General features: G+C 45.2%; 2 protein-coding genes across 3 annotated transcripts; both read right to left on the bottom strand.

Moving 5' to 3' along the window:
- Positions 1-4,790: 4,790 nt before the first annotated feature.
- LOC100284346 (uncharacterized) lies at positions 4,791-5,744 on the bottom strand. Its single transcript, NM_001157241.2, has one exon. The coding sequence runs from the start codon at positions 5,633-5,635 to the stop codon at positions 5,021-5,023; it is 615 nt and encodes a 204-aa protein (NP_001150713.1). The 5' UTR covers positions 5,636-5,744; the 3' UTR covers positions 4,791-5,020.
- Positions 5,745-11,206: 5,462 nt separating this feature from the next.
- On the bottom strand, positions 11,207-12,826 carry LOC542642 (tangled 1). Of its 2 annotated transcripts, NM_001112166.2 has the most exons (3): positions 12,703-12,812; positions 12,453-12,595; positions 11,259-12,353 (listed from the first exon to the last, which is right to left on the bottom strand). In NM_001112166.2, the coding sequence occupies exons 1-3, from the start codon at positions 12,805-12,807 to the stop codon at positions 11,441-11,443; spliced, it is 1,161 nt and encodes a 386-aa protein (NP_001105636.1). In that variant the 5' UTR covers positions 12,808-12,812; the 3' UTR covers positions 11,259-11,440. The 2 variants fall into 2 exon arrangements, with proteins under 2 accessions (NP_001338685.1, NP_001105636.1); NM_001351756.1 differs by having other exon boundaries at positions 11,207-12,595; positions 12,703-12,826.
- Positions 12,827-13,035: the final 209 nt, after the last annotated feature.

The following is a 13,035-nucleotide window of genomic DNA, read 5'->3' as shown; positions in this document are numbered from 1 at the left end:
CGTGTTCCTGGGAAGGTCGACGGCGGCGTAGCAAAAAAGAAAGAACAAAGAAAGCCAGCCCTGCGGCGGGGCGGACCATCAGCGGCGTACGTACCTTTATGGAATGGACGGACCAGCTTTCTTTTACGTCTCATTTTCGCCGTAAAAATGATAAAATGTACGGACCAGCTTTCTTTTGCGGCTCCATGCCTGAAAAGATAAATGAAAAAAAATGTAAAGAACGTGAGATCGCGGCTGCGATTATCGTCGACCACAGCCCACGGAACGGAAATGTAGAGAAGGGACTCGCGTGAGGTGCGCGATGGCAATGCAAGCTGCCAACCTGGGGCAGTGTTCGTGAAAGGAGTCCTGGGGGCTGCCCGGCTGGGGGTGGCGCCTAGGCCAGCGGTGAGCATCGAAACATGAGCAAAAGGGAGGAACAAGTGAGGTAGAAGGTGAACAAATCGTTATTTCTCCGTAACCCATGATACGGTGCATAATTCTTATTGAGTCCACTAAATCTGAATCTATTTTTTTTTCGTACGAAGCGCTAACGAATGTGTCCAAACTTCAACAATGCAAATGCACCACCAACTCGATGGAAAAGCAACCTCACAAACCGGACTGGAATGCCCGGTACTTTGGGCCGCCCAAGCAGGCCTTTTTTTTGGGCTTCTGCCGGTTGCAAAAGATAGCTGGAGATTTTATAAGAACGACCGAAACTGAATGAGAGCACGCACTCAGCTAGACTAGACAAAACGATTTGCTCTCAGTTTTTTTTTAAAAAAAAAACTTTACCAAAATAATCTTCTCTTTAGCAAGCTATATGCGAAAATATCGACGGAACATGGTATTCAAACTAAGCCTAGAAATTAGCTACTTTTTTATCGGCACGGCTTACTTATTACCGGCCTCTGATTCTTGCAGATTAATATACGAAACAAAAATTGTTATTTTTTGTTGACTCGCGTAGTGGATTGAAATTGCCCTTTTTTAATTACCACCAATTATTCGTGACCGACGAAAATTAGCCTAGTTAATTTTCATCGCCTAGTCAAGCAATAGGAATTAGTTTAGCTAATTTCAGTCAACTAATCATAACCAACAAAAATTAGCCTTGACAACTACATGTTAATTCTTACATCCATCAACAACAATTATATATAGACACACACTAGTATGATGACACCACGGTTTACAAGGTACGAGTATGCATGACAACCTTATAAGGAGAATTCTAGCTATTAAAGTTGCATTGTATGGTCCAACGACCATTGCCAGATTAGTTCGACACACCCTGTAACTCTCTGATCTGTTTGAACAGACCGTTAGATCCATCTTCCATTCTCCAACGAACTACCATTCATAGGGTTCAACGATCAAGCTCTCTTAGGCTATCTACATGGAGGCGTCAGGCCATCGTTATTAGTCCAATGACCCTAAAACGTTAGGATCTGATTCTGATGCCTCTAAAACCCTCAAATATTCCAAGCTATGGAAATATTATGAGTGGGGTTTGATCCATACGTCTTTTGGGGTCATCTGAGCTTAGTGTGTACCATACTAAATTTATTTGACATACCTAGGTCAAGCTACTAGTTCGTACCCCTTTATAATATAGTTACAGTAAATAAAGTTTTAAACTACTCTAAAGAGATGTTTGAATGCACTAGAACTAATAGTTAGCTGCTAAAATTAGTTGAGACATTCAAATAGTTTACCTAATAGTTTAGCTATTAGCTATTTTTAGCAAATTAGCTAATAGTTAGATAGCTAATTTCAATATCAATTTCAGTCAACTAACTATTATCTATAGTGCATTCAAACACCCACTAAGTATATCTCAACTCCAACAACACTTAAAAATAGCCTATCCTTGACCTTGCCATCTGTCCTTTTAAAGTCGAAATGAAATCCACGCTCGGGGGCATCAAAATTATCGATGGCCCAACAATCACCACTATTATGGCCTAACTTTAATTGTCTCGGTAAAATCCATGTTAATCATTATAACCTTATATTGTCATTAATAATGGAAACCACTAAGGATCCGGATGCTTTCACAGATAAATCAATCGATAAAATTAGATGATTCCTGGCCAAGATCCTGTTTTCTGCATAGCTTCGGTGATTGCTACACGAGATCGCTGTTTAGACATCGATTTTATCGGCAGATGACCAATTTACGGTCATTATCTGCAAGGAGAGGGATGCTCCTAGACACTCCAACAAGGACACGATGCGCGCCTGATTATTGCTGTAGCAAGTCACGCTGTGCATCCACTAGCAACTGGCCGTCCGGGCCGGAAACATGAGTTTCCCGTGCTCACTGCATAGGACAGATCTGCCTTGTGGTCATGCCTGTTCTTGCCGCATGATCTGATTGCTATTCAGCCACATGGTGTAGATTGTGATTTGATAGTGTTCCTGATCTGACGACAGATGGTGTTTTGATTTCTTGGCCTAACAGTCTTAGAAACGACGTGATCTCTCTGTATAAGACAATGAAATCATGTATCCTAGATTCTGGCACGAATATGATATTACTCCCCTTTTCTACAAATCTTAAGAACAGCTTTAAAAAGAACAAACAAAAACATATATGTTCTAACATTATTTTCTAATCAAGCGCTATTATTAATATAGTTAATGGTGATTAGTTGATTAATAGAAAGTAACAACATAATAACTATTAAATTTATACAGCTACTAACTGAAAAAACTGTTTTTGCCTTCTAAAATTCCTTAGCTTAGTATGAAAAGTTTGATCAATTCTATCCGCTTTGTTGAGTATTCTCGAGTCGACGTCCTCGTCATCGCACTGTCACCGCTCAGTTGTAATCAACTTTGGAAATGTTTAAGTAATAGGGGAGTATATAATGCACTAATTTGTGTTGTTGGCGGCGCGTCCTTGTTGAGATCTCAGTTTATTCCAACTTTGGAAATTTCATGTCTTTAAGTCTTCACAGAATAAAACAAGTTTAAAGGGTGTTTGGTTTTTAGGGACTAATGTTTAGTCTTTTCATTTTATTCCATTTTAGTTTATAAATTAACAAATATAGAAACTAAAATAGAGTTTTAGTTTCTATATTTAGTAGTTTTGAAACTAAAACGGAATAAAATGTAGGGACTAAAAATTAGTCCCTAGAAACCAAACATCCATTAATATGTTTTTGACAAAACACTATAGTAGACACTTAAAACTTCCTTATAATCATCGTACAATCATAATAAAATTCTTAAAACTATAGATATGCCCCATTAGTTACTTACCAATATATCTAATCTAATTAAGTTTTAATTCATCGTATATCAAGAGATACTCCCTCTATCTCAAATTAAAATTCGTTTTAACTTTTTACTAGATTGATAAAATAATTAATGTATGTGTTATATATATATAATCATCTATATGAATATGAAAAAATATAGAGATAAAACAACTACTATTTTAAAATGGAGGGAGTATAAAAAAGAATATAATAGAAATTTTTTATATCTCTTGACATAAGTTAAATTAAAACTTGATACGTTGGTAACATAAATAATGAACTATATTTATATTTTTTTGTAAAAATAGTTATGATATTGATAGTTCGATTGCACGGGAATCTTAATTACACAACCATTTTTTTCTTGTTTTTTGGCCTTCACGGGAGAAAGCAAGTTTGGGCTATAATTACTAGTCCTTTTTTTTTAAACTTAAACCATGTCCTTGTTAGGGTGTTGTTTTCAGAGAAACTAGGAACACCCGAGAACCCAAGACGAGTCGTTGTCGTGCTTTCCTGTTGTCACTGCTTTTGTCAAAGCCACGGCGCTTGCACATAGAGTGGTATCGATCACAATGAACAACCCTTGCTGTAGCTTTCGTTCTCTCTACTGAATGTATATCTCATATTACCACTGCTTTCCTCAAAACCACGGCATGCGCTAAAAGTGTGTTTGGTTTGGTTTTTGCCCACTAAATTAAAAACGTCAAACCAAAAGGCTAGAACTACAATCATGAAACAGTTTTTACTAATAAAAGTCGACTTTCTCAGAAGAAACTTTAGCGACTTTTAGTGATTTCTATCCAACGGTTTTTAGTTTTTTAATAGATTACAACATATAACAACTTTTTTTATAATTCACGGTCCACAACAACTTTTTTTCATAACCACAACCCAACCCTAATACGTCATCAGTGTAGTAGTTCACAACTTCACACGAAATTCGCTATAATCATGTTCGCTTGGCTTTAATTCATACCAGCTTTAACTACTTATACAATGTTTTTGTACCTATAAACTGCAGTTATAACAATCTAAACAGCCGGCTTCTACTAAAACAGCCGGCTTCTACTATTTCTACGATGTTTTAATCCAAGCTTTTTTGTCTATATGGATTATATTTTTGGTCGTCTGAACTGAACCGAGTATAAAAAAAGGAGGCAAGGAGAAGACTGTCTTTCAAGGCTGTTTGGTAGGGCGCTTGTGCTGGTCAGACTAGAAATCTATCTTAGCGTTAGGCTTCCCAAATCCAACACACATGGGAATGTTGGGCCTGCTAGGTTGACTTCCAAATCAAAGATTTAGCAACCAAATTTTTGACAAAAAATATTTACTAACAAGCTAAATACGAGGTATTAGCAAATTTCGGCAAGAAACCAAACAGAGACAAAAAAAAAAACTTGGTTTGCCTGAGTTTTAGCTACCAACGATCAGCATCGTTGTCAGCCCCTTGTGTTTGTGGTATGAACGCACTTGTGCCAAATTAAGAGAACCCCAAATAACAATGAGACGCAAACTCCGAACTACTAGCAGACTGCAATTGATGAAAGCCGAAACAATTCCATTGAACATCCATAGCAGTACAATGGATGCAGATTTGCATTGTATAGTACACAAAAACCAAATGAAAAAGGGGGCTTTTTTACGTGGCGCTGTCCGTGTGATTCCAGTGTAGTATATGTACATACATAATAAAATGAAAGAAATCCAATTTGTGGGAGCGGAGCGGAGCGGGGCAGAGGCAGAGCAGGACAGGCACAGGATCCTTGTTCCTAGGCACCGATCCTGCCGAATCCGCCGCCGCCGCCCGCGGCCATCATGAGCTTGAACTCGTCGAAGGAGACGAGGCCGTCGCCGTTGCGGTCGACGCCCTGGATCATGCGGCGGCACTGGGCGACGGTGGCGGACTCCCCGAGGCCGCGCAGGACGCGCGCGAGCTCGGCGGGCGTGATGAGGCCGTTGCCGTCGGCGTCGAAGACCATGAAGGCGTGGCGCAGGTCCTCCTCGACGGCGGCGGCGTCGGCGGACGCGGACTCCATGAGCGCGGCGAACTCGGGCAGGCTGATGCAGCCGTCGCCGTCCGCGTCCGCCTCCTCCATCATGCGCGACACCTCGTCGTCGGTCACGGCGTGGCCCACGCCCTCGAACAGCGCCGCCAGCTCGGACCGCGAGATCTGCCCGTCGCCGTTCGCGTCGAACTTGCGGAACACGCGCTCCGTCTCGTCCCTGGTTGTGGTTGACGACGACGACGGTGACCTCCTCGGGAGTGGGGACGGGGACGGCGGCGCGCTGGCCGCGGAGGAGTGCGGCGAGGACGAGCCTGCTCTCCGGGCGCTGCCGCGCTTGCCGCTGCGGGAGCGCGAGAAGAAGGACCGAACCTTGCCCATGGAAGTGGAGCGGGAGAGGAAAGGGAATGGATTGATGTGGCTGGTGATTATTGATTGGCTTTGCCTGTTGAAGATTCGTGGAGGCACTGGTGGTGGATGAGGAGAGAGAGGGAGGGGCGAGGGAGGAGAGCGGGATTTAGGCGGGCCGCGTGAACCGGCCGCGGTTAGTTGTTTCCGTTGGGGTCGCACGCACCGCCAAACTTTCGGGAGGGGAGCCACAGCTCCGCGGTTTGGGCTCGCCAGCTCCGCGGTTTGCGCGTCCCTCTCGCGCCGCGCGTCGGATGAAGACGAACGAGTCGACTCGTCGATCCCCGGGCCCCGGCACGGATAGGGCTGCCATGCCCATGCCAGGCGTGCCACGGAGCGCGCGGGCAAGCACCTGGTTTTGCGGCTGGGACGCGGAGGCTAGCTGGAGATTATGCGGCGGCGCGTGGATCCAGCACACACACCGGGATTGGAACCCCAACTTGTCTCCAGCCCTCCACCCTCGAGCTCGACACGGGCATGTCATCAGGCACGTGCAGCGGGTGGCTTGGCCGTCTGACTTCTCTTCTGTTTCTTGATTCCTATCGGAAGTTCTGAACGTACGGTCCCAGAGCCGGTGGAGTCGTACAAAAAAACGTACGACAAAAGATGTTCTCTCTCTCTGTATCTGTTGTATAGAGCCAGAACCATTTTCTTCCCAGTGACATTCTGATTTGACTTTTGTTAGTATCAACAACTATTTTATTAGACATTTATTGTAGGACTGGACATAAAAACAAAAAAAAACTCATCCGAAAAAAACCGAACTAAATTTCGGTTACCAATCTATGTAAATCGTACTTAATTTCAGAGTTTGGATTTTTTTTATTCGGTTTAAACCATAAACATATGGGCCACGCCCACTGGTCCTAAGTTTAGCCTATCACACACATCACAGGCTCACGACCTTAGGCCCTCAGGCCTTAGCCTCACACAGATGTACGCAGCTCACGGACCTATCGGTCTCATCTCAGGCTCTCAACAGTTGTCCTTGTCGGAGTTATCTCCTTCACGGCGGCTTCACGCTCACGCACGGAGTCACGAATGCGCATCAAACCATACCCTATCTTCGCTCGCCGTGCCGCCACCTCTCGAGTGCGGACTACCAAGCCACCACCAAGAGGCAACCTCTCGCCACGAGTCGGCCACCAGCGGGTCGCCACTCGTCGACCATCGCTCACTACTAGCCACCAGCGGCCACCGCTCGCCACTAGTCGGCCTCCGCCATCGCGCATCCTTCGTCGCCCTGTGCCCCTACCGTCGATGGCCGACCTCGTCGTGCCCTGCGCCCCTACAGTACTGAAGACCGAAGAGGAAAACTAAGGTGAGTGCCAGTGTTGTATTCTTTGCTTATGTTATTCATTAATTGTTAGGTGACTGTGGGCTGTGTGCAGTGTTGTTCTTTACTTATGTTGTTCATTAATCATTAGGTGCAAAATAGAAAATACCAAAACATTAACCTTTTTGTTTTATGACACAATAATGAGCAGTCCTAGGAGGAGAAATTTTTATCTAGACATGTACTCAGTTCTCTAACACAGCAGTCATATGGCAACACCAACAAAGCAGTCCTCTAACGAAGTATGATTTGATTTTGCATGTATGTTCTCTTCTTTTTTTTGTGATTTTTGATTTTAATGTTTTGATGTGTGGCCACTGCAATGTAGGTCGTAAATGCCAGCAAGGAATCGACACGGACCAACAACGCTTCTAAGGAAAAGAAAGAAGATAACGTGAAGAAAAGGAAGGAGATTGTGCCTAGATCAGAAGTGTGATCTCACTTTGTCAATATTTGTGTTTATAGTCACTTGAAGAAAGGGAAAGGCAAGTATTGATTGAAAAGGATGGTGATAATGCTCTCATATCTTTGTTGTGGTAGAAGGGAGGATATTTCTCACAATGTACACATCACCTAGCTTATTAATTTCAATAGAGTTGAGCTCATTAATCACAAGATTTAAGCGGGAATACATGTCTCTAACAAGCTTATTTTCTTTCATTTCAAAGGAATTATTCTTATTTAAAACTAGAAAATGTTTTTGCTCACGGACATTAGATGTGCCATCATGGAGCTCATGCAATTTTAGCCAAATCTCATTAGCAGTTTTCAAGGTACATACTTGATTGAAAATTTCCACGCTAAGAGATTCATACAATCAATTGTTGGCTCTAGCATTAAAATGAATTTCTTTTTCGTCACTCGTGTGGAGCTTCTCGGGATTCTTAGGTGGTTTTATACCGTCACGAGTGACTCTCTAAACACCTAGATCAACCGCTTATAGGTAACAAGTCATTCTAACCGAGTCAGATGAGTTAGACATGAGTGCTTTTAGGGATTTAGTACTAATGCGTTAGTGTCGTAGGTAGCTATATGTGTGCGTAAATTAATAACTTGTAAGGGATAAATGATGTGGTATTATAAGTACATGATGCTTATTAAGTTTGTTTGCCCTTTTTATATATATCTATAATATTAGAATCTGGCTATCCAAATATCTAGATTCTAACAAACAACTTCTCTGTCAGCAGTCGAACTAAACATTTAAATTCTTATCGGCTATCTTGTTCTCACGGCTAGATCCTTCTCACATCTAGCATTTTAGAAAAGCTCTTGAGAAGGAAAAAAAAGGCGAACTAAACATGCCCGGCGACTCGGCGGCGTATGATCACCCATTGATCCATGGAACGAACCCGTGGGCGGTCAGCCAGACCGCGGCCGTCCCGCCGTAGCATCGGCGTCGTAACCGGGTTTGGTTGGTTGGTCGGTCGGTCTTGGAAACGACGGGGGCTCAGCCAAATGCAGCGGTCAATCATGCAAAATCTTTTTGTCTTGTTCTGCCGCGTCTGTGTGTCGTTTTCTTTCTCACGCAATTCATCATATCATATCTCGAAGCACTAGCACAAGTGGGACTAGTCAAAAGGACACGTGGAGTCACTTCACGTCGACGTGCGTCCATCCCATGACGACATAGGACAGTAGTACTAGAGAAGCTCCTGCTAAAAACCAGATTCTTCTAGAAACTTCTCCGGCTCACTAGTCAAAAAATTGCGAGCACCGCCCTTTGACGCTAGCTCTCCATCAATGGAGATACAAGTCCGCTTCGTGGGCGCGATCCATGGAGACATCTGGGAAACAGCAACGGAAGCTTGCCTGGAAGACAAGAGAGCACGGTGTGCTCGTACTGGACGATGTGCTGTAGCAATGATTTTGATTTCTTGCGCCGAATTATAACGCGAGATTTGGAACAAAGCCTTGGGCGGCTTGTTTCAAGGCAGTATGAGAAGAAGGAAGTAAACAACCTGTTCTTCTCTGCATCTCTCTCTCTCTGCACGTTGGGTGTGTGTCGAGAGATATCCCTCTCCCTCTCTGTATATCTCGTGTACAGAAGGGCACGTCCTGATCGATGACTTGCAGGGGGGGGGGGGGGGGGGGGGGGGGGGGGAAGCAGCCAAAACCAACCTCTTGGTCCCTTTCCGAGCGGGCCATGGGAATGTGTTGCTTGCTTCGTTCGTTTCTGTCCTGGAGTATGTCATGACACCAATGCGGGAGATACATCTGGGGAGCTTAGCTAGTCGTCAAATTAAACAAAGCGCCAGGCGTTGCCTAATCGAGCCGAAAATATTGTCGGGATCATCAAGAGCGGCTTTACTATATTATACAATGTTTTATAAATTTTAACAGTAAAGATTTATAAAATTTATCGAGGTCAGGTGAGATCAGGCCTCTTCATGTTTGTGATATAATCCATTCAGATTATATAATCTAACAAATTTTAAACTAAAACTTAATTTAAAATTTGTTATATTATATAATCTAGACAAATTAAAACCACAAACGAACACCCCGCTTAATACGTTGGATACATCAGGTTAGGATTATTGAATGAATTGTTACTTAGCTTTCCCACGAGAGTTGCTCCTAGTTTCTGTTACGGTAACGACTGCTATGCAAACAGTCCTTCTGTGCAAGCGTGCAAGCAAACCATCTGATCCATTAGATCGTGATCCAATCGTAGGTCACATTTAACGCGTAAACCCTTTCACCACCAGCTCAATAATCTTTATAAAAAAACTCCTAACAAATCATGATTGTATCTGTGGTTGGATCGTAATCTAATGGATTAGATGGTTTGCTTGTACGCTTGCACAGAAGGACTGCTTGCATAACCGTCGTTGCCTTCTGTTACAATACTAGTACTCCTCTCGTTCTAAATTGTACTAAACTGGTTTCACTTCTTTACATGCCAAGCTTTTTAGTACCATATTTCTAATTTTGGATTTGTCATGTTCCTTCCTATAGTTGCTTATGTTAGAGTACAATGTCTATAAACCTCTATTATAATAGGACTTGGCCCACCTAACTTTCTATTAATACACTCCCAACCCAGAATTAGGGTTAAGATTTCCCATTCCAATAGCTTATCATCGTCGAAAACAATCATTTGGACATTGGTATGGTTTTCTGATTCAATGACTCATTTCAGAACACTTTCCTTTCTCAACAAAGCTTAGTTCAACTTTGTATACAATCTACTTCCAACAAAAAAAAAGACCAAAACCTAAAATTTACACCCCTTCATCCCAAATTATAAATTATTTTAAAATTTTGAGATCTAAACCATCTCAAGTCCAATCTTCATTAATTATGTTTTTATAGTATACATATTTAATGTCATAACTTATTATACTTCTCTCTATAAAACTTGAGATGATTTGACTCTCAAAGAAAGTTAAAATAATCTATAACTTAAAATGGAGGGAATATCAATTAAGTGACCAATCGACAAAAAACAAACAACATAATAGTTTCAAGAGGAGTTTCCCTGGTGTATGAAACTACATTTTTTCACTTTCTATATGGGATAGTAGTTCAAAAAAATAGCTAATATCATATCTTACCCTATTCGTAGGTATTGAATTCACATGAAACTATTTAGGGCATATTTGGATCCCATAAACTAAAACAAAGTGACTAAAGTTTAGTCATTTTAGAAGTTAAAAAATCCAAACATAAAGGGTTAAAAGTGACTAAAATGGTAAGAATGTACTCTTTTATTCAATTTTAGCAGTCACCTATTAGTTCTAGTGCATTCAAATATTGTCTTAAGAAAGTGTTTGAATCCACTAGAGCTAATAGTTAGTTGGCTACAAATTGCTAGGAGAATTAGTTAGCAGCCAACTATTAGGCAATTTGATAAAAATAACTAATAGTTGAACTATCAAATAGACTGTTTGGATGTCTTCAACTAATTTAAGAAGCTAACTATTAGTTGAGTGCATTCAAACACTGAAACACCCTACCAACAAAGTATTTAGCAGGTAGTGCTTGTAGTAGAGCCTGACAGCTAGACCTTTGACGGGCGAGCACGTGCTTGCTTCCAAGTCCAAGTCTCATCGGCACTGCCCTTAAAAGTAACTTGTTTGGTCCCGCCGGCTGCTTGATCCTGCTGAATTGCAGCTTCCGAAATTGCTGTTTGCAAAATTTCCGAGATTCTAGTGCAAGCGCAGTATCTTCTGAAAGCCTCAAGTCCTGACTGAACAACAATCGCAGATCAAGTGTATTGCCTTTCGATTATAGGGTCGAGGAGACCACCCCTGTATTATCACCAAGGATCAACGAAAATTACATATAACCGTAACGAGTGTGTGTACAAGCACCCCAAGACAGGAGGCTTTCCCAGCAGAGAATATCTTATTTCTGAAGAAGATCAACGCAATTCTCTTCTCTGCAATCTGTACCCCCTCTCGTCTTCACATGACGCCGAAGACAAACGAAGATCATCACCTCGATGATATCTTGCTCGACACCGTCCGCACCGTCAAGCTAACACCTGGCCGCTGCTTCAGCCCGCTCATCGGGCCACCGCCGACACCGACGCCGCTGTCCCTGCTCCTGCCCAGCGACAGCCTCGCTTTGATAGGCGACATGAGCCTTGTCGCCAACCTCGACGGCGAGAACGAGCAGCGCCGCGTTTTTGCAGGTGATGCCTGCGCCTTCACGGGCGGCGGCGGTGACACGGCGGCGGGTCTCGCGGGCAGGGCCTTCCCGTGCATCCTGAGCTTCGATCCCAGCGCGCTCGGTGGCGACTTGACCAGGAACTTGTGCGGCGTCTGCCGGGCCGCGACCGGGGACCGCGTCTTGTAGAGCCGCTTCTGCTTCTTGGAAGGCGACGGCGTCGCGCACGGGTCGGTGGCGGCAGAGGTGGAGGCGTGGAACGTGGGGTTCGGGAACATCACCGCCTTCTTTGCCCACGGCCGGTTCTTGGGGGAGACGCGGTTGGCGGACACGGACGGCCGGCCGACGGCGACCGGCGACACGGGCTTGAACTGGATCCGGGACCGCACGCGGCTGCGCGACGGCGGCGTGGCGGCGTCGGCGCCCCGTGTCGCGGCGCCACCCCGATGGCTCTGCTTCTCCCGGGCACGCCGCGCGCGGAGAGGCGTCGGCTCGCCCGCCGCCGGCTTCCTGGTCCTGGGAGCCGGTTTCGGGGTCCTTGGGGGCTCCCGATTCGTAGCGCCGGCGGCCGTCACGATGTCCCGCGCGAACTGGCTGGCCTGCACGATCTCTAGCACGGTCTCGCCGAGCAGCATCGCCGGCAGCGACATTCGTCGCCACTGCGCGCCCTCTCCGCCGACGCCGCCCCCGAACTTGCCGCTTGGGGACCTCTTCTGCGCCGACGCGCCGCCCCTCATCCTGCGCCGGCAAGAGTCAGAGTAAGAGACAGATTCGCACGCGTGAGCCAAGGATCTTCTAGGGCCGAATTCGGAGGGGGAACACAACCAAAACACTTGCCTGACGGTCTCCTGCTTGCACCGGAGGCTGGTCCGGAGGTACCCGCGCGTGCTGCGGGGGCTGAGACTGACGCCGGAGACGACCTTGGCGCCGCCGGCTACCGTGTACTGCAGCTCCTGCAGCCGTGCCATGCATCGGTCAACCTGCGCATCCCAAGTTCCCAACCGAAGCCACCCACGGAACACGTCAATTTCCCGGCAAAACTAAATCGCTTGAATTGAATCGAGTATCGGATCCAGTTCGCTCCTACCTTCTTGAGCGTCTCCCTGAGGAGAGCCGGGTTGAGCGCGGCAGCCGCGGCGAGGGCTGCAGCCTTCTGCCTGTCCGGCTTGGCGTTCGGGCTCCTCGCCACCATTGTCGTCGTAGCCTTGGCGTGGAAGGTGGCGCTGGTGAAGGTCAAAAATGGGAGCTCGCAACGAGCTGGAAGGGGAGGGGTTCGAAAGCGATTGGGCGACGCATTTCCGTGGGGGGTTCTGTGCTAACGGTCGTCGCAGCAACGGCTACTTCTCGGGAGTAATCACGGAACGAGGGGACCGACAGGCCGGCCTTGCCCAGCCGTTTCTTGTCTAGAGTAAAGAGCAGC

Source organism: Zea mays, chromosome 6 (genome assembly GCF_902167145.1).
Source record: "Zea mays cultivar B73 chromosome 6, Zm-B73-REFERENCE-NAM-5.0, whole genome shotgun sequence".
Taxonomy (NCBI): Eukaryota; Viridiplantae; Streptophyta; class Magnoliopsida; order Poales; family Poaceae; genus Zea; species Zea mays.
The sequence above is the reverse complement of the archived record's forward strand: the minus strand, read 5'-3'. Positions and strand labels throughout refer to the sequence as shown.